We start from the raw sequence: 22,169 nt of genomic DNA, 5'->3' as shown, positions 1-22,169 counted from the left end.
CTTCCCTTCCGACGAAGCGGCTGAGGCAGGTTGCCGTGAGGATTAGGATCCTAGCTCGCTGCTGCGGCCAAGGAAGCGGGAAGCGGGACTCGGCGTTGGGATTAACCTCTTACTGTGTGGAGCTCCGCATCTACAGAGCGGAGATCTTCCAACGGCGCTTAAGGCGGGCGTGACCGCTGTTCGTATGCCACGTCTGCCTGAACGGAGGAATTGTATTGGGCAGCAGAGCTGAATTTTTCACTTGCTGCACTTCCCGGACAGGTACACGATAAGCGTGCACGGAGGAAGCAAGCGAAAGGAAGGCAGCAAAAGAGAGCAGTTCCTTTTTTTAGAATCGGCTTTGGAGGGGTCCGCGTGGGGAAGAGCAAGATAGGAGGTTCGGTTTTAAAATTTGTTTGCTGAAACGGTGATCAAAAGTGAGAGAGAAGCAGTGGTTTTTGTGAGATTTCTACTCTGCCTCTATGGGGTTCAAAGGATAAGCAAGCTTTCCGGAATCTGTTCCAGGAAGCTCTTAGCATATTTGCGGTTTTATTCATTAGGAAAAATGACAGCCATTTCAGAATGCACATTTTCCTCCTCCAGGAACCTGCTTTGCCCCTTAGGATGTGCATGATTGGAACCTTCCTGATGTAGCTGGGAACCATAGCATTATGATTGGATCGTGCAACAGTTTTATTTGCGTGGCGTCAGTTCTCATTTTCAGATGAAAGCTTGGAAGTCAGAATGAGAATAACTTTTCTAATCTTACTCTTTTCTCGACCTATGAACATTATTATTTGAAAAGAGATAAAACCAAATAAGATTTCTACATTTATCATTCAGAAGTCCATCTTCTTGTTAATTATCTAGGAATTTTTTGAAGTTCAGTAGATAATTTGAACAAGCCGGCCTGGTCTGATGGATTTGGGTTTTATTACTGTTTTTATGTAATTTATTTGTTGTACTGGGCATTATGGTTTAATCTCTTCTTAATTTTTGTATTTTGGTATTTTAGTATTTATTGCCCTGTTCACCGCCCTGAGTCCTTCGGGAGAAGGGCGGTATACAAATTAAATAAAATAAAATAAATAAAATAAATAAATAATTTCTTTTTACATCTTGTTCCTTGAGCATCATTTACAGGCTTAAGTGTGGCTATAATTCATGCTCTCAAAACTTCCTTTTGCTGCATAAAACTTTTGTATTATTATTTTTTATTATTAAATTTTTATACCGCCCTTCTCCCGAAGGACTCAGGGCGGTGTACAGGGCAATAAATATCAAAATGTAAATACAAAAGTTAAAAAAGAGATTTAAAAGAATTAAATAATTATGCCCAAGAATACAATACTAAAAATGTGTTAAGAACTTATTTAAATCCAACCCCAAACCCATCAGACCAGGCCAGATTGTTCGAATAGATAAGTTTTTAAATCACGCCAGAAGGAGCGCAGGTCGGGGGCCATCCGGAGCTCAACCGGAAGGCGGTTCCACAGGTCTGGCGCGCCCACAGAGAACGCCCTCCCCCTGGGGGCCACCAATCGACATTCCTTGATTGGAGGCACCCTGAGGAGGCCCTCTCTGTGGGAGCGCACTGGACGGAGGGAAGTTGATGCCGGCAGCAGGTGCTGCCGTAGGTAATCCGGACCCATGCCATGTAGGGCTTTGTAGGTCATAACCAGCACCTTGAATCTCACCCGGAGGGCAACCGGCAGCCAATGCAGCTCGCGGAGCAGAGGTGTAACATGGGAGTATCGGGAGACCCCCAACACAACTCGCGCGGCTGCATTCTGCACCAGTTGAAGCCTCCAGGTGGTCCTCAAGGGCAGCCCCATGTAGAGAGCATTGCAGTAGTCCAAACGAGAGGTCACGAGCGCATGAGTGACTGTACGCAAGGCATCCCGGTCTAGATAGGGCCGCAACTGGCGCACCAGGCGAACCTGGGCGAAGGCCCCCCTAGTCACAGCTCCTATATGATCTATTATTTAATTAATTGAAATGTTGTATTATTAATTGAAATGTATATTTCTAATAAAATAAGGTATGTTTGGTTTTTATCATCCCTTATCTGAATTATTTATTTCTTGCCTTCCTGCAGCAATGGAAACTGCCTCAGATTCTTCTGTTGAACAACAAGCCTTTGACAATGACTCTGACACAGAGAGCAGAATTGATCCAGATACCCAGGCCCTCGAGTATGTTGAGCGTGTTCTTGGAACTTCAAGTCAATCTAGGCAAGCAACCCAGTGTCTGCCTCCAGAGTCTCTCTCAATAGGTGGTAGAGTCCAAACATCAGACCTCAGATCACCTCTGGAACTGAAAAAATCTGTTGCTGAAGAAACTGCTTCAGGGCTGTTGTCTCTTCCTCTAGAGTTGATTTTAGAAATCTGTTCCTACCTGCAAGCCAGGTTTGTTTTGCACGTCCTTCCTTTGGTCTGCAAGACTCTGAGGGACATTGTGCAAGATGAAGTCACTTGGAGAATTCGACTTTTAAAAAGAATTGGCAATTGCTATCCAGTTGTAGAAGGTAGGTGGATTTTCTTTCTAGCTGTGGTGACCTACTGTATATTTTAGCTTTTCACAAGCAGTTTCTCAGATGATTAACTTTTGATTTTTGGGAGAGGTGGAATTGGTGTTTTAAATGTAGATGATGGGGGAAGAAAGAAGCTAAAATGAATTTTCCTTGTCTGAAAAGAGGGTTATCATTAAGTAAAATGAATAGAAATTTCACTCGAGCTACTTTTCAAATGCTGTAATTTCTAAATATTGCTGTAACTATTCTGGGTAGAACAACAGTAAATATTTCCTAGCCTGCTTCTCTTTCATTTTTGGAGTGTTGCAAGTAAGGTTAATAATATTGTCTCTGAACTGATAGTACCAAGTACTTTACGATTTAAAGACAACATCTCGTTAGTTCCTAAATTGAAATATTAGAATTTATCATAAGTCACTTTTGCAGTGTTGCAACTCCTGCTCCATTATGTAGAACTCCAGTGTTTTAGTATCTATCTTTTTTGGTGTTTAAATTATGTAAATCATGTTAACACTTATATTAAACTGATAAGAACAGATACTACACTTGATCTTAGCCAAAAGGCCGAGAAGCGATGTTAACACTTATAGGTAAAACCACTATGTAAACATAAATTGCTTAATTTTGTTTTTACACCAAACAAAGGAAATATCTCTTTATATGTTTTTATTTTTCGCAGGTAATGATTTTAACTGGCCAACAGCTTGCATTGAACTAGAGGAACACCTCCAACAATGGGCAGAGTGTGGCAAAAACACAGAGTATTTTTCCCTTACTGAAGGCCACTTTGCTTCTGTTGATTCTGTACTGCTCCTTCAGGTAAAAACCTGTCTCTTTGCTGCTATTAATGATTCAGCTTTGTTCCGACAAATTATATCCTTCAACATCCAAATTTTAATTAAAAGGAGCATCTTAAAAAAATGTTCTGCATTTTCATTTTTCTGTGAAAACTTTGAGAAATAACTAACAAAATTCATTTTGGCCCAATAGAGTTTCCTTGATGTTATGCTCCATTATAATCATAACTCTCTCATAGTAGAGCTGGTTGTGTGTTTGTTAGTATTTTATATGATTCTTTAGACCTAAATGCTGAGTAGAGAATGAACTGTGGCCGCTTCCTTTTTTAAAAAAATAAAAAATCAACCTTCCTTTGTCTATCACTTAATCTAAAAAGTATTCCTTGTTTGCTACTATTGCTTTCCCATCATTTTTATTCTTGATTAATTACTGCTAATTACTGCTAAAGTACTGTATTTGTCAAACTATTCTGATATTGTCTTTATAATGGGCTTTCAGTTTTATGTTTATTTATTTCTGTTTATATAGCCGCCTATCTTATTTATAGGACTCTTGGTGGCTTACATGTAAAAACAGCAGAAAAATAAACTTGTATAGATTAAAACAATTAAAACAATAGATTACAAAAATAAAAATTGCTAAGCACATTGATTTGTGCTTCTTAGATTGTAAGCCGCCCTGAGTCTTCAGAGAAGGGCGGGATATAAATGGGATTAAAAAAAAATGCAGAAGAATATCAATCAAAGCTCATAAGCAATGCAGCCGTCTTGCAGGCTCCCCACATCCATTGACTTCAGGGATTTCCTAAAGGCCAAGATTGGATACAAATCTGACCTAAAGGGACGTAAACTTCCAGACAGTAGATGATGCAGCAGAAAGGGCTCTCCTCCTCTTGGGTCCTGTTATACAAAACTCCTTCATGCACAGGATCCACAACATGTCTTTTCTGCTGGATCTGATGGAATGGCTAACTATAAATGAACCCAGAAGCAAACTGCAACCAATGCAGCTCAGGGAAAAGAGGTATAATGTGCATCAATCTTGGATTTATGTAACTGCCCATACTTTATTTTATTTACTTATCAAATTTAGAAACCACCCATTTCCCTCACAGAGAGATTCTGGCCAGTGTACATATAAAATATCATATTTTGCACCAGCTGTAGCTTCTGAATGCTCTTTAAGGGCAAGGCCTATGTAGAGCATACTACAGGAATCCACCCGGAAAGTGGCCAAGGTGTGAGTGACAGAGACTATACATAAAAAGTTGTGTGTGTGTGTGTGTGTGTGTGTGTGTGTGTGTGTGTGTGTGTGTGTGTTTTACTGAAAAAAAGTTGGGTGTCTGCTCACTGTCTTTGTGATGCTACTATTCCGAAATAGGACATTGACCTGTATCATTTGATTAGCATTTATTTTTTATCTTATCCAGGGTGGGGAGCTGTGTATTTCTGGCTCTCGAGACCGAAATGTCAACTTGTGGGATCTAAGGCAGCTGGGCAAAGCACCAGAAAAAGTTCTAGTGAAAGTGCTGGGGACAGAGCGCAATGGAACACACAAGGTAACTGGAGATTCTGAACCAGAACAGTACATTAAACATAAATATTTTACATTATTACAGAGATTCTGTATGGTCAACCCCTAAATTTCCATCTGATAGCCCCATTCTATTGTTTAAACCAGAAAATAAAGTGCAATGAGTTTCTCTGTGTGTGATGTGTATACAGGTAATCCTTGAGTTACTATTGTAATTGGGCCCTCAATTAAAGTCACAAGTAATGATAGTCATATAGCAGGTCACCACATGGCCAGAACCAATTTTATGACCTGTTTTGCAGCTGTCATAAAGTGAACACTGCGGTCATTATGCAAACCCATTGTTCGCTATGTGGCAGTTTTGCCAGAAACCAGAAGTAAATCCTGGTTTCCTGCAAAATTGTAATTCATAATCATGTGCCTGCAGAGTGTTGCAAATGACTGTAAATGTGGGCCGGTTGCTGAGCGCCCCAAATATGGTCACATTGGAGAGCAGACATCAGAATTTTAGAACCAGGTCGTAACTAGGTTCTGGGGGGATCAATCATAACTTCAAACAGTCGTTAAGTGACTCGTTGTAAGTCAAGGACTAGCTGTATGTGTATGATATAGCTCGTGATTTGGGAATTTTCTAATTAATAGCAGTACATCCCTCTCTCTCTCTCTCTTGAACATTAAACCTTTCCCTTTTACAAACTTGCCTGGTAGCTTGTCTTTTACTGTAAAAAAATAAATAAATTAAAATGGCCCATGCCTTTTTATGGCTAGTTACAAAGAAAGGTGTAGGTAAATACATGAGGTATATGCTATCCTGGCAGAAATATGGCCTATCGCTTCCAAGATGGCATTTAGAAGACCTTTCAGTCCTGTCTAACCTCTGAGCAGGGAATGACCATTCCCAATGAAAAGGAAGGGAGTGCTTCATCATTTTACTATTGTGATGTGGAGTTTGTAAAAGAAAAAGGTGCCGGAACTCACACCTGTCATACAACCCGCCTTGCCTACCCTACAAGGTTCCATCCAAAAAAGGTGCCGGAACTCCGTTCTGAGCGTTCTATGAGAAAAAAAAGCCGTCAGGAAGTCTACGCACCCCTGTTAAAATGCCAGGTTTTTGAGATGTAAAAAAAAATAAAAATCCAATCAAGATAAAATCACTTCAGAATCCTTTCCACCTTAAACAGGCTTCGACTCAACCCGGCCAAGACTGAGTGGCTGTACATACCGTCATCTCGTTTAGTCCAAGAGATTCCATCTCTGACTATAGGAGGAGAAATGTTACCTCCCATTGATAGAGCACGCAATCTGGGCGTCCTCCTAGACTCACGACTCAGTTTTGAAGATCATATTGGAGTCGTGGCTAGGGGGGCATTTGCACAGATTCGTCTTATATACCAATTGCGCCCCTTTTTGGACCGAGATGCCCTACGTACAGTCACCCACGCACTCGTCACCTCCCGTATTGATTACTGTAATGCTCTCTACATGGGGCTGCCCTTGAAGACCACCCAGAGGCTTCAGCTGGTGCAGAATGCAGCTGCACGGGTTGTGATGGGAGCACCCCGATACTCCCATATTACACCCCTCCTGCGTGAGCTGCATTGGCTACCAGTTGCCCTCCGGGTGAGATTTAAGGTGCTGGTACTTACCTTTAAAGCCCTACATGGCTTAGGTCCGGGATACTTGCAGGACCATCTGCTGCCGGGAACGAATTCCCATCGCCCAGTACGCTCACACAGAGAAGGCCTCCTCAGGGTACCGTCAGCTAGGCAACGTCGGCTGGCAACCCCCAGGGGGAGGGCCTTCTCTGTGGGAGCGCCAGCCCTATGGAATCAGCTCCCCCCTGAGCTTCGGATGGCCCAAAACCTCCAATCCTTTCGCCGCGGCCTCAAAACACTCCTGTTCCACCAGGCTGACCTGGACTGACAGGCATTTTAATTAATTTATATTTAGAATTTGTAATTTATTTTTAACTCCTTAATTTTAATTTATTGCACAGATGATTTCAATTTTATTTTTATCTTGATTTCTGTACTTATTATATGTTTTGTTGTTAGCCGCCCTGAGTCCTTCGGGAGATAGGGCGGGATATAAATCCCATCAATAAATAAATAAATATAAGCTGTAGAATTCAATTGAAAAACAAATTGAAATCTTTTAGGGGGAAAATAACAATGAAAAAACTCACAGTAATGTAGCTGCATAAAGATGCCCACCCTTAAACTGATACCTTGCTGAAGCACCTTCTGACAGCATTCAGTCTTTTGAGATAGGAGCCAATCAGCGTGGCACATCTTGCCTTGAGCATCTTTGCCCACTCGTCCTTGCAAAAGGGCTCCCGTTCTGTCAGATTGCAAGGGCATCTCCTGTGCCCAGCTCTCTTCAGGTCACCCCATGTATTTGCAGCCGGATTCAGGTCTGGGCTCTGGCTGGGCCATTCCAAAACTCTGAACTTCTCCTGGCGAAGCCATTATTTTGTTGATTTGGAGGTATGCTTGGAATCTTTGTTGTTTAAAAGGGGAAAGTCCTTCATCTTCAGCATTTTAGCAAAGGCCTGAAGGTTTTGTGTCAAAATTGACTGATGTTTGGAACATTTCCTAATTCCCTCCACCTTGAGTAAAGCCCAAGTTCCAGTTGAGGGAAAGCAGCCCCAAAGCATAACGCTGTCACAACCCTGCTTCACTGTGGATGTGATGTAACTTTGGGTGATGCGCAGTGTTGGTCTTACGCCAAACATACGTCTAGAAATCATGGCCAAAATGTTCATCCTTGGCCTCATCAGACTGTAAATACCCTTTCCCATAGGCTTTTTTGTGAGTCTTGATGTAGGTTTTTGCAAAACGTAGCCAGGCTTGGATATTTTTCTTTTAAAAAAAAAACTTCCATCTTGCCACCTACCTCATAGCCCAGACATAAGAAGAATATGGGAGATTGTTGTCACGTGTAGTATAAAACCAGAAGTTGTCAGACATTCCTGCAGCTCCTTTAATGTTGCTATAGGCATCTTGGCAGCTTCTTGGATCTGTTTTCTTCTTGTTTTTTCATCAGTTTTGGAGGGACAACCAGTTCTTGGTGATGATCGCTACTGTATCATATTTTCTCCACTTGTTAATGACTATCTTCACTGTGCTCCACAATATATCCGATGGGAATTTTTTTGTGTCCTTCTCCTGTCCTTCTCCTGACTGATACCGAACCATGTAAGAGGCAATAGAGTAAATATCAGAAAAATCCTACTTAGAACAGCTGAACTTTATCTAGGCCTGATCAGGGTCATTTTAATTAATGGCAGATGTGTACTGAATACTATTTAATATAACTTGGAGTGTGATTGATTAATCTTGAACAAAACTACATCCATACTTATAAGAGGGTGTGAACACTTCCGAAGCCATATTATTCTAGGTTTCCCCCCCCAAAAAGATTTCAGTTTGTTTTTCCAATTCAATTGTACGGCTTATATATTATATTAAAGGTGAAAAGAATACTGAAGCAATTTATCTTGGTTTGATTTTTTTTTACATTTGAAAAACCTAACATTTTAACAGGAGTGTGTAGACTTTCTGTATCCACTGTAAATCAAAAAATTGTGGTACAAAACTGAAGCCGAATTTCTGTTTTAAAATGATACATATTTACGAAGCTGCTGGATGTTATTTTATATATAACAGGAGATTGATTGTCTTCAGAGAATGAAAGTTCAGCGTTTTGCTCAGTTATACGTTTTGCTGTGTATACCAATATGAGGAAAAATCAGAAAGAGATAGAAAAGAGATATTTGTGTAGTTCACCTGGAAGTTATTTGGCCTAACTGTAAGCATTTGTTGTAATTATTGTTATTGCAATGTGTAATCGTTGGAAAGATTAGCTGAATATATATATATATATATATATATATATGAAACATTTGTTAATTGAGTTTTGCCCCATTTTACAATCTGCTTGCCATAGCTGTTAAGTGAATCACTGCAGTTGTTAAGTTAGTAAGATGGTTGTTAAATGAACCTGGCTTCCCCAATGACTTCGCTTGTCAGAAGCTTGCAGAAGGTGATCACGTGACCTCAGGACACTGCAACTGTCATAAATATGAGTCAGTTGTCAAGAGTCTGAATTTTGATCATGAGGTCATGGGGATGCTGCAGTAGTCGCAAGGGTGAAAAATGGCCATAAGTCATTTTTTTTCATTGCTGCTGTAACTTCAAACAGTCACTAAATAAACCTTTGTAAGTCAAGGACTGCCTGTTTATATACCAGCACAGTGTTATTAAAAACTAAAGCGTGGTGATCTGTTTTGTCCCCACTCCCTCCCTTTTTTCCCCCACTGCCTAGGGGTGGGTTTGGTCCCTGGCTTCACGTGATAACCGTGTATGTTCAGGCTCCTGGGACAGCACAGTGAAGTTATGGGATATAGCTGCTGATGGAAAACAGTTTGGAGAAATCAGGTACTGTTGCTGCTTATCTTCTTACATTATATGTACTTAGGAGACTAAATGGCAAGAAGGAAACTAGATTCAAAGAAACAGAATAATGACCGGAAAGTAGATATTGGCTTCAGTCCTTAATCGAGGGCCCAGACAGATTTAAAAGCCTACTTTCTAAAAATAACATCAAATCATGACTAAAGGCCTAAAATAGTACAAGTATTCAGTCTTCAGTTATATTGAATGTCAGAGAATTTCACCTAATTTTTTCTTGTATTATTTCCCAAGGATTTATTTAAAAAGACTGGATTAATGTCCAGTTAATATTGTACCACCTTACTGAATCTATCTATCTATCTATCTATCTATCTATCTATCTATCTATCTATCTATCTATCTATCTATCTATCTATCTATCTTGTAAATATTGTACAATGAGCCTTCTCAGCTTCTTTCCTTTTCATCTTATAAATCTTATTTCTCTAATATGCATATGTACCAGGTTGCAGGTGCTTCTAGAAAGTTTAGAATTTTTTGTTCCCTATCTTTCGGTCCATCCCCTTGTATTTGGCTGCGAGATATTTCAGGCAAAAAGTCTTTAACTTGGATAGATACAAGTCTACAAAGAAAATTCCAGCTCACTTACATAGTAGCTCACCCTATCTCATGGAGAGTTTATTCTACATAAATACATTATAGCTATGAAAACGACATTGTGTAAGAACAGTGCAACCTTGTCTAGTCTTATATTTCTTGAATTTCCACACTGATATGCTGGTTTTGGATTCAGAGAGCTGGAGGTTGCAACTTTAATGAAAACTGACATAGTGGACTGTTGGATCCAGATTTATCAGCTCTTAGTACTGGATGTTTCATATAATAAACTAATTTCTGTGATGGCTTACTTCATTATGCAGATGGTACAGATTGCCTCATCTGCATTAATTTATGATATTTGACTGGAGTTATTATGCAAATACCAAAATCACCAAGACGATATTCTTATCTATTAAAGAAAGTTTCATATTTAATGTTATTCATATATATTTATATCAGTATTTATGAATTGCATACTCCCTTTGCTCAATTAGTCCATTAGAATTAAGATTCTCTATAATTCAGCATGTAAATTGGATCTTCTGATTTCCAGTCACAGGGAATGAAATTAGGCAGGCAGAATTGTTAGCTGATGCTGCAGCAGGTGCCAGAGTGGTTTTTTTCCTCTTGCTTTTCCACCTGTCAGTTGTAGTAAATCATGGGTGTCAAACTCACCACATCATGTGACATGTGACATATGATGACTTTTTTCGCATTGTTGGAGCTGGGTTGGGCACGGCGTCCGCATAATGCAACTGGCCCGGGAGGTGGCAGTTTGACACCCCTGTAGTAGATGATGACAGCCATTGCAAGCAGCAAAATGGGGACTAGCTAATTTATATTGTAAAAAGTATCAGTCTAGAAATAATGGAAAATCCAAGGCTGAGCAAAATGTGTGACCATGAAATATGCTTCTTGACCCATTGCCTGATCCTTTCCTTTTGGATTCTAGTGAGAAAGCAGCTGTGCTGTGCCTTTCTTATTTGCCTGACATTTTGGTCACAGGAACGTATGACAAGAAAGTGTCAGTCTATGATCCACGAGGTTAGTACCAGTTAGTACCAGTTGCCTGCTTTCAACACTCATTGTCACCGTAGGTAAGGCATTTGGGTCGCATGATTGCATTTCAGCTGCTTGGTAACTGCCTGGCATTTGTGACTGATTGCAGCATCCTCTGATCATGTGATTAAGGTTTTTTTTGTTGTTTTTTTGCCATTTCTCAGCAAATATGCCCATTGGATAAGCTGGAATCAGACTTACAACCTTGTGTTTCACTTAATGACTCTGTGGTTTGCTTGATGATTGCAGTGACTTGCTCAACACCCATTGCATAAACAAACATAAAATTGTGCCTGGTGACATAGTGACTCGACTTACCACCTCAATAACTTATAATCAAACTTCTGAAGTCGACTGCAGTCGTAAGTCATAGATTACCTACATCTCATGGTCTTCTTATCTCTATGGACCAAGAGCAATCAGAGAAGAAAGGATTATTCTGTCTAGACATTAGATGTTTTCTGTGCCAGATCTAGGCATATTGTGGATGCTCCCAAATAATTACTATCACGTAGAAGGCTTGTCCATTCACAAAATGTCCATGAACCAGTCACAAAACACTCATGTCAACACTGCTAACATCGAATGTTCTTGCTGGACAAGAGATGAAGAAGCAGCTATTTCATATGTTAAACTTGTGTATTGCTTTAAGAGATAGGGTTAAGGCTGGGAGGAGGGAGGAGGAAGATTGTACCTCAAGGCCATCTGGAATTAAAGAAGAAAAGAACTTGGCGGGTTGTCTAACGGAAGGGAAACTGATTCTTTAAATTAATTGGAGAATATGGTTAATGACAAAATTAGAAAGGGGGAGAATTGTGTTTTAATATATTGTGCAAGGGGGCGGAGATTTCAGATTCCAGCTTCCTTCGAGCAAGCATTTGCCGGTGTATTAGGCTAATAAAGGACTTTTAAGGTAAACAATGCCTCAGAGTCACTTGAAAAGCCCATACGTCGGAAACTTGACAACTCAATTATCAGAAAGCAAACTATTGAGGTTATTCCCATCATTCTCTCTAGCCACCGAAGATGCTTTCTACTTCTTTAGCTTACACTTACCTGTTTCTAGAAAAGAAGGTCCATTTCTGGATGTGGTTGCAGTCATCTACCATTTTTATTTTCCCTGTGGCCAATGCAAAGCCTGGAAGTACCATATTCTTGAAAATCACTGTGTTTGGCAGCACATTAGTTTCCCATTTATTCATGTTTAAATTAGTATGATTTTGTTTAAAAAAAATTAAATTAGGCAGGTAGCTTTGAGCACGTTGCCTCCCTACAGCTACAATTAATTTCTGAAGACTGCCATCTCAAGCAGGAAGCTTTATGCAAGAAAATTATAATTCCCCCACTATGATTATTTGGGTATAAATTGCTACGGTGGGTAATGCATGCTATTTTTCTGTACGTAATAGAGGCCCCCCCCCAAAAAAAACAATTCATTAGGAGTGGAAAAACGGCGAGGAGCTGGCAAGAGAATTCCTAAAGGAAGCTCTGCCTTCTCTCCAGCTTGCAGTTATCCTGATAATGAAATGGCAAACCTCAGTGTGGAGAAAGAATTGTATGTGATTGTAGTTGAGCAAGCCACCAATTTTATAAGATTTATCTTGTGCAGGTGACTGGGCTCTTGTGATGCATCTCTTGGCCCTCTCTCACAGCTGCTTATGCCCCAGTGATGAGCCGCAGGATTCACTCCAATGCAGTCCTATCCCTTGCAGCTGACGAACACTTCATTGTCTCTGGCAGTGAGGATCGGACGCTGGTATGTTTCGACAGGCGGACCAATAGTGTGCTTCAAAGGCTTCAGGTGAGCTTCGACCTGTTTTTCACGATAAAACTAACCAACAGTTATATAGGGGGTGGAGGGAGGGAAACCAAGAAAAATTGAATCCTTAACTATTCCATACAATTTTAGAGCATTAGAGTATAGGAATACAGTATGAATACAGGAAGTTAAATAAGAATAAGCTGGTGTAAAGGGATAGAACTAGATTCTATTAGTAAGATAATAAATAATGCAAAGCTAACAGTGCAAGAAAGTAGAAGATGAAAATAAATAGGAGGTGGAGTGGACTTCCAGTAAGCACCATGGTAAAGTTAGATATCCTTGCTGAAGGGAGAATAGCGTCTACGGTGATTGAACGTTGGCTGCAGACAAGCAAATTCTCTCTGGAAAAAGAAAAAATTGTACAATTGCCATTCACACTCTGGACTGTCAGGTTTTCTGATTGGCTTGTGAAATCATCTGACTCACAGTTATAACAAGGCCTGTTATGTATAAAACGCTCTACTGAGCCTTATCTTTGGAATTATTGTTTACTGCTTGGAAATATTAAGACGGTTCAGAACAACTAGTTTTTATGGTATTCACTGAGTGAGTCTCCTTTTCCTTGAGGAAAGAAGTTTTAAATGTGATTTTAAGGATGTGGAAAAATACTCATTTTTTTGAATAAGCAAAAAGGTGTTGATTTTAGAAAATTAAAAAACAATCAGAGATATTTGGAATAAAAATTTTAAACTAATTATAAAAATCCTTTTTGCTTGGTTGATTGGAAAAAAATGGTATAATAGGATTTTGAAGATTGGACACTAGAGGGAACTAAAAGAAAATAAGTATTACAGCTAAAGGAAACGTATACTTAAATTTGACCTGTTAACAAAAAAATGGAGCAAAATACTTTAACTATATATTTTGAAGGACATTTTGAACAATAGACTCCAAAATTAATTTTAAGAATGCTTGATACCATAGATAATGTACTAGTGATGTCACAGAAGAAGAACAAGCTGTATGGATAAGACTGAAACTGATTTGATTGTGGATTTAAATATGACAAGTTACAAGGACAAAATGGAACAAGATAATACAGTGGACATAAAAATGAATCTGGTTAATGTCTTAATATTTAAAGGGGACAAACAAGTATTGAATCAGAAGAGATATTTGGATAATATTTTCTTACTGGATGTACAAAAGAGATCTCTTAAAGTCCTGAATGAAGACTAGGACATTATTTGAAGGGAACCAAAAACTAAGATTGTTAAAGTATGGGGAAGGAATCTGGAGCTGGTTTAATTGATCAAGGTTAAAGTAGGTAGTTATTTCTGGTAACTCTTAATGGACTTCTGCTGATAAGAAATAAATTATGTGGCTGATGGAATACAGTATATGGGTTAAAAGAGCCTTGGTGGAGCAGTGGGCTAATGCCTCCTTAAGTAACACCAGCTGCCTGCAATTATTGCAGGTTCGCATCCCACCAGGCTCAAGGTTGACTCAGCCTTCCATCCTTCCGAGGTAGGTAAAATGAGGACCCAGATTGTTGGGGGCAATAAGCTGACTTTGTAATAATGCCGCTTGGGGGGGGCGAAAGCCCTAATAAGCAGGCATACTGTATACATAGAATGAAGGCTATTGCTAAGCACATTGGGATTGTAAGCCGCCCTGAGTCTTCGGAGAAGGGCGGGATATAAATGGGATTTTAAAAAAAGAAAAGAAATAGGACAGAATTGTAAGTAACATACCGGTATACTTTTCTAATAACAATAAGGAAGAAGAAAATAGTGGAGTTTAATATTTACCTGAGACAAAATGTATATGAAACCTTATTTTTATATATAGGTTTTATAATAAGCCTGATGACCATAGGAATTATGATATTTCATACTTATGTCTGGTATCACATAGAACTGATGGCAATACTGTTTATCTTTTCCCCCAGCTGGACACATACTTATTTTCCATGTCGTACCAGGGTTCTCAACTGTGGGCTGGAGACAATCATGGAATGTTGTATGTCTTTGAGAACAGTGGAGGGCATTTCAAGCACATTCGGGTATGGTACTGGTGATAGATCATGGAGGGGCAGAGAAATGTGGTTCTTCTCTAATTTCCACACATAAAACAATTCTCTTTCATTTGATGTCTCACTGCTTTTTCTTTTGTCAGTATTTTGATGTAGGTCATCGCTCTCAGATCACTGGAGTCCAACACTCATTGGGTGCACTGTATACAACTTCCACTGACAAGACGTTCCGTGTAAGAGTTGTGGTGGTATCTAAGTACTTTACTAGGAATGAAGTGTTAATTTAGCAATAGCGCTTAGACTTATATACTGCCTCGTAGTAATTTACAGAAGTCTCTGAGCAGTTTACAGAGTCAGCCTATTGCCCCCAGCAATCTGGGTCGTCATTTTACTGACCTCAGAAGGATGAAAGACTGAGTCAACCTTGAGCCACTCAGAATCGAACTCCTGCACAAGAATTTGCATGAATTGTATTTTAAAATAAGTATTTTCTTACAAAATATGCATTTCCAAACATTTAGTTCTTAACATGCTTTGTGTATTTGGGTGGGTGTTCTCTTTGGACTAAAAAATCAAATCAAATCTAAAGAATAACTGAATTATTTTTGGCCTGGAAAAATAGTTCTGGTAGAGTTGTGACTGAGGAGCAAAACAAAACAGAACAAAAATATATATCACAGTACTGTAGATTTGATCAGTGGAAGCAAAATTAATTCTGTCCACTATCATTTTAAAATAGCTGATTGAAAACTAAAGCACATAAAGTTGCCACATAATGTTTTAGTTATAAACTAAAACTTTGGATTATTTCAACAGCTTTATATTATTAGTAGCTACAGATAAAGATGATGAAATATGATAAAGACCATTTCATAGTTTTTTTAACATATTGCTTCCATATCATTTTGTTACAAATAAGCTCCTTCACTGCATTCTGCCTGGCTTTATTAGATTCATAGACCATTGTTTTGGAGAGTTGCCTATACTGAATAGTTGCATTGGCATAAATGTTTTGGGACTGTAGACTTTACATATAGCAAAGTAAAATAAAGGGTTTTTTCAATTTGTTATATTCTCATATACTCTTTAGACTTAAACCTCTTGGATTTTTCTTTCAGATACATGTTCCTACAGATCCACCAAAGACCATCTGCTCACAGACCCATAGCTATGTGCTAAATGGGGTAAGGACAACAGGATGGAGATGCTGGTATATATTATTCAGGGAAGGGGTGCTGCAGCTATAAAAGGGAGGGATCTATTCACTATTGTCATCACTGTTTTGGGTCAAATGGAATTTTATTGTGGGCTTAATGCAGAGGCTCTACTTATCATCAATTTCTTGTTGTTGTTGTTTTTGCAGGTCAGTGTTGAAGGAAATATGGCAGTAGCTGCCTCAGGTGGTTTCTCCTTGGAGGTTTGGAAACTCAGTGTTTGATGACAAGTGACAGTGATCCATGCTCAGAAGCTCAGGATCATCAAGTACAGTGTATTGGACAATTATTTCCTCATAGGTTCCAGGGTCCTGAAGTCTGCTGAATTGTTTTTAATATGTTCTTTGGGGCCGAATAGTCAAATGTTGTAGCCTCAGCTTTGCTTCTCCCAGTAGGGTAACACACGAGGCTTGTATGGAGGCCATCTGATTCACATTTGAACCTTAACTTTAACCTAACTCTTTCTTGCTGGCCATCTCTCTCATTTCACCTTGTATGGCTGAAACAAGGTGAAAGGTTTGTACTTTTTCCATCATCTAGCTAGCCCTTTCGACGTCTGCCCCACTCCACATAGAGGAGCAGTGTCTTCTCTTTGGCTTGATGACTAAGAACTCATTGGCTTACCAGGTAAAGAAGCACAGATCTAAGGATGAAAGGGTGAATTATGGGCAGAGGAGAGAGTGATGGTTAGAGGAACTACCCAGCTAACTTGGCCTGATGAATGTTTACATTTAATTCAAAATATTCAGCCATAATGGCAGATCAAGAGTTATGTTGCCTTTTTCTCCCTTGTGGTAAGCAAAGTATGTCTTAAAGCATGATTTTTTTTTAAGGGATTTGGTTTAGAATTAAGAAATGGAGACCACTAAGTAAGATTATACAGCACATTTTGACTGTACAACCATTTTTTCAATTTTGTCATTATTAAATTATAACAAAAACAAGTTTTGAACAAGATGAACTGTTTCTTCAATGACATATGGCAAGCTTCACATATTGTGCTCAGCCATATGCTTTGGTTGGTTTTGTTTTAATATGTGTGAACCATATCACAGTATTTTATAAAGCATGGTTTGTAGTCTAGCATTATTGAATTAGCCTTGAGGCTTATTCAGTATATCATGATTAAAGTAAACCATGGGTTATCATAATGTGAAAATCCAGAATATAGACTGGGGTGCAACACAAAATGTCAATTGTTGTATTTTCATTTATATTTATTTGTCAGTCCTTTGTCATTTTATAAGCAAGAATCTAAGGACTGGTTAAATTTGAATGCATTGGGATATATGTACATAAACTTGCTTTTGAATTATCCAACAAAGGCAAACTGATAAGCTAAAATCCTTCCCTCTTATTCTTGTTATCTCTGAGAATTAGAAATGTTACTAACTCTGAGCTGGACAGTGTCATTCTTTTCCTTCTATGTAATAGGGATACAAAAATACTTTAGAATGAATAGCAGGAATAATTGGAGTAACAAATATAAAATATAAAACAATAATGAGCATCTTAGACACATCAGTTTCTATATTTTCATCAAAATTCAGTAATTTCAGTACTTAATTTACAGTGTTGATTTTTTGAAGCAGGAGTTGATATTAGAATGTATAGTCAGAAAACAATTCAAAAGACTTATTCCTTCAGTAATATGATATGATCTGTATTATTTATAAGGCTGAAGCTGGAGTTATTATTGAATAAGCAGATTGAAAAGCACACTATATGAATCTCACCTTCCACAAGAACCACCTGGAATTGGTGTGGTAATAATAGATACCCCCCTCCCCTCATATACACAATATCAGTTTGGAGTCAGGCAGCCCCCAAAAATGAACCAAATAATAAAAATAAGATAGAGACCATACTTCACTCTGGAAAGCAACCCAAAGACTTCTTTAATAGTTTTTCTATGACATTTAATCAATTATTGACTTCTGAGTGAGGAATGGTAAATTATCACATCTCCACGTGTAGACAATGACTGTAGCAAAGACTAAAAGACTGACAAGTAGGCCAGTCCCAAGAAGACGGAAAGTCATCCACTTTTGCTCCAAACTGTAGCTCCTTGTGAGGACACTGCAGGACAGTGGTTTCCTACCAGTTTGAGAACTGGGAGAAAAAGGGAATCATCATATTCTCAGTTGCAGTAAAGACTTTTAAAGGGCACTGAGTTCACTAATCTTACTTCTATTCACTTTTGGAAATCATCCATTTAATTATATTAAGAATATTAGAGATCTTCAAAACAAGTTTGAAAAACCACTTGGTGAGTTTACCTTTGTTCTTGAACAAAAAAAAATTAACTGTAAGTTTAAGAAATAGAAACAAATGGTAAAATCTAAATAAGAATTTAAGAACGATATAAATGCTAAAATCACGTCTGATTTACTTTGACCACGTCACGCATGCAATTTCACTGGAGAAGGTGATGCTAGGAACGGTTAGTGGAACAAAAAGAAGGGCAGGCAAAGAACGCACTGCCTTGATAACATCAAATCTGATACAAAGTCGAACATCCAGCCATTGAAAGAAGCTGTGCTTGACAGCAAGTGGAAAGCACTTGCTTATAAAGTTGCCAAGAGTCAGATACAACTAAATTGTTAAAACAACAACAAATGCCAAAAAGGGCAAGAAACATTTAGGACTTTTTAATTTGGGGAAAAATAAATTAATAAATAATGCCTTCGTGGGAATGCTATTTTATTTAGTCTATATCCAAATAACAAAGATATAGTCTTTTATGATTTCAGAAATTACACACTAGAAGGGATTAAAGACTCCAGTCACGAAAGGAAAAAGACTGCTTCCAGTTTTTGAATTGGAGAGAAAGTATTGGGTTGGAGAAATGACAGATAATGCTGTTAAATGTGAATCATTTCAAGATACTTGAAAATGGGGACTGTTGTAGCTGCAATGTCAGAAATGTTTGCTTATATGAATGTATAATTTAGAAAAGAATAAAGGAAAGATGTAATGAAAAAGCTTTGAAAGACCTACATGATGAAGACATGAAAAAAGCATGGGCAGATTTACTAGAAAATAAAGAAATACAAGATAAGAGACAGCAGTTAATATGGAAATACAAATAACAAGCCAAGATAATTTCCTGGATAGCAACGTCTTGATGGATTAACAAAAGAGGTTTGTTAAAGCCTTGAAGCAACTTTAGAGATGGAAAAGAAAAAGGAACGAAGATCAAAATCAAAAACAGCATCTGAACTGATCAAAATCTACCATTGTTAGTATTTTAAAACCAATTTGTTTTACCAGGATTAAAACAAGATAATTTGATAAATTTCTGTAACTCTATGGACTTTTTGATGACAACTGGAAAGTTAATGATTTATGGATTTACAAGTGGAAAAGGGGTGAGCTATGGGAAGAGATATATGCGTGCAAGGGGGAAGAAATATTAAGTTTGTACTTGTGATAAAGAGTCATTTCTTTAACTATTTATAATTTTTTATTTTATTTTTTCTTTGCACTTTGTATTGCTTCTCTTCATTTTCTCTCTCCCTTCTGAATTTGGTTTGTATTATTTTTAAAACTGCATAAAATTATTTTAAAAAAGTAATTCTATCAACAGGATTTGAAAGGGAAGAGAGCATCTGTGAAATATAGTTAGATCTAAAGAGAATGTTAATTCATTTATTTCTGGCATTGTATTGATTCTTAAAATATAATCTTTAAAATAATATTTTCAGAAAACTTTGGCTACATTGATAAGTACAAAGAATTTGCCCAAATGATTGAAAAACTACAAAATGAGTAGATGGGAAGGGTAAAACTGGTAAGGTAAATTCTACACAATGAACAACAAATATTCCCTAAATTGGCAGATTCTAATATTTGTTGAAGGGATCTAGCTGAAATAATATTGAAAGTTTAATACGTTTAATTGACAAGAAATAACCTTTGCTAAATTAATTTGCCATCTAAAATTCCTGCCTCAATAAAAATGAATAAAAAATTCTTGTTCTACCTCCATCGCTTCCAAGGTTTAAGATTTTATCATTGTTTACAATTCCATGTTTGAGTCAATTTTCATCCAGACTTTAAACATGCTGTGGTTTAGAAATCAGATGAGGGTACATTCATGCACTAAATTTCATGTTCCTAATCTATTTATTTAATGAGCTGTATGAAATAATGGAATGTTCAGGGGGAAAAAACAATGAATGGAACAATACAGTTCACACTTATGTTCCCCTGATTATAGTGAGTTATGGTAATAAACTATCTCTGACTTGGCAAATTTTTGTGATCTTCATCTTATAATGCATACTGCTTTACATTTATGAAAAACTGTTTTATATTAAATGCAGAAGGCATGATATAAAAGCCAGAAAGATATGCTTGAATTAGCATGAATTTGGAATGAAAGTTTTTCATAAGGAAGCTTTAAAAAAAAATCTGAAAGGAAAATTAGAGACTTAATGCTACTAAGGAGTGCATCACACTTGGCGTAATCCAGACAATATTGTGGCAAGTAAGTAGCTAATTTGGAGAATTGTAGTGAGAACAAGAGAAGTGTGTTAAATTACTCCTAGAATTGGAGAAAGAAAACCCATTTTTGGTGGAAAATGTTGAAATCTCTCAAGTAAATCGGATATGAAATAGATGAGCTAATTCCACCTTATTGTAAGGCTACATTTACAGAATCTTGCAAGTCTGAAAGTACAAACTTCCTGGTGCTACTTTTATTTGCTGGATCTGTTAAGGTGGGCCCTTCCTAGGTTTCTTGCTCTGACTGTTAAGCCATTCTTGTCTAATTGTTTCCTAGGCAGCCTCTTTCCCCCACGGTCATTCCATTACAAAATCCACTACTGCTTAGAATGAGGGATCTTAAAAACCTCAGTGTCATATTTCACTCTAAGCTTTTATAAAATAACTGAAAAGTTTGTGTAGAACAGTTAGGACTAGACATTTATACATTTCAAGAATCTTCGGATAAGAACTTCCATGAGCGATTAGGTCTAGACCAGGGGTAGGCAACCTTGGCTCTTTTATGAGTTGTGGACTTCAACTCCCAGAATTCTGGGAGTTAGTCCACGAGTCATAAAAGAGCCAAGGTTGCCTACCCCTGGTCTATTGTGATGTGTAGATAATGCCTAATTTATATAATTGTTCCAATGAATATGAACATTGTTCTTATTACAAATAGGATATAGCTGAGAGAAGAGACACAATGCTGGTAAGCAGAGGAATATATTAACTAGAATTTGAGAAAAAAATAAAGCAACTAATCATTCTAGCAATTTGGCTTATTAAGCATACCGCTCTTTCACTTGCTGTCCCTCTTTTTTAATTAATAAGTGTGGAAGAAAAAAAGGATGGTATATTTATCCTTGTTACTTTGGTGCTGCAGTCTTATTTTTCCTGGTTATTGTTCTGTTTTTTTCATAATTTTATCAAAAAATTAAAAAAATAAGATTAAAGGAAAAAAGAAAATGCAAGAAAACAAAAAAGTAAAAAGATCCCCTTTAAGAAAACAACTTTCCACTATCATCATGACAAATATAATTTCATAATCTCTTCACCTTCTCTTAATTAACGGGTATGTAACTCTTCATCCCATAATACCTTTTAGTAATAAGCAAATCAAAAAAGTAAACATCTCTTTATTCAATTATTAGAAAAAAGTTCAGAGCTCTAAAATGTTAACGTATATAAAACTTAACTTTCCATATCTCATCCCTTAGTTGTAAGCAAAAGGCATAAAGGCATAAAAAGCTCAATATCCTAGTGTCAATAAACAAAGCCTAAAGTTTAATATTACAAAGAGTCCATTTATTTTTTTAAGACACATTCCAATATACGGTATTTCTCCCATTCCAAATGTCAACAATTCCAGAGAGAACCAGCCTAAAATAACAATATGTCCTTTCATATAAACATTCCATATCTCAATTCTAAACTATTAACAAAATAAAGTATTCCTAGCATCCTAATATAAACAAACAACTAGAATTTAACATAACAAAAAGATATTTTTCCTTCAAAAAATAAATCCACACATTAGATACAAAGTGTTTAAATGCTAAAAAAATTAGGATACATAAAATGGCTATAAAGTTAATGGTTTAAACACTATATTAGCTAATCCAGTATATCACATTTTTCTAATTATCAGTACATACAAACAGAACCACCCAAAATGAGAGCATGTCCCATTTTGTTGTTGACCATAGAACTTACTACAAAGTTCTTCAATACAATACTTTTAAGCAGTCTCTTG

The 22,169-nt window shown here is 37.5% G+C and overlaps 1 protein-coding gene across 1 annotated transcript; it reads left to right on the top strand.

The window, feature by feature from the left end:
* On the top strand, positions 1 to 20,177 carry FBXW9 (F-box and WD repeat domain containing 9). Its single transcript, XM_081316718.1, has 11 exons — positions 1 to 261; positions 2,078 to 2,506; positions 3,192 to 3,331; positions 4,740 to 4,868; positions 9,170 to 9,282; positions 10,811 to 10,902; positions 12,570 to 12,718; positions 14,631 to 14,744; positions 14,858 to 14,947; positions 15,833 to 15,898; positions 16,078 to 20,177. Exons 2-11 carry the CDS (start codon positions 2,080 to 2,082, stop codon positions 16,150 to 16,152), a joined length of 1,395 nt encoding a protein of 464 aa, XP_081172844.1. The 5' UTR covers positions 1 to 261; positions 2,078 to 2,079; the 3' UTR covers positions 16,153 to 20,177.
* Positions 20,178 to 22,169: the final 1,992 nt, after the last annotated feature.

The sequence above is a fragment of the Vipera berus genome (assembly GCF_964194415.1).
Source record: "Vipera berus genome assembly, chromosome: 2".
NCBI lineage: Eukaryota > Metazoa > Chordata > Lepidosauria > Squamata > Viperidae > Vipera > Vipera berus.
The sequence above is the reverse complement of the archived record's forward strand: the minus strand, read 5'-3'. Positions and strand labels throughout refer to the sequence as shown.

What these genes read in the sequence shown, in the direction of transcription:
- FBXW9 (XM_081316718.1), top strand. Translation starts at nt 2,080, where the DNA reads ATGGAAACTGCCTCAGATTCTTCTGTTGAACAACAAGCCTTTGACAAT. An exon ending in AAACAGTTTGGAGAAATCAG is followed by an intron (nt 9,283 to 10,810) that starts GTACTGTTGCTG and finishes TTTGGATTCTAG; the next exon opens with TGAGAAAGCAGCTGTGCTGT. An exon ending in CCACTGACAAGACGTTCCGT is followed by an intron (nt 14,948 to 15,832) that starts GTAAGAGTTGTG and finishes TTTTTCTTTCAG; the next exon opens with ATACATGTTCCTACAGATCC.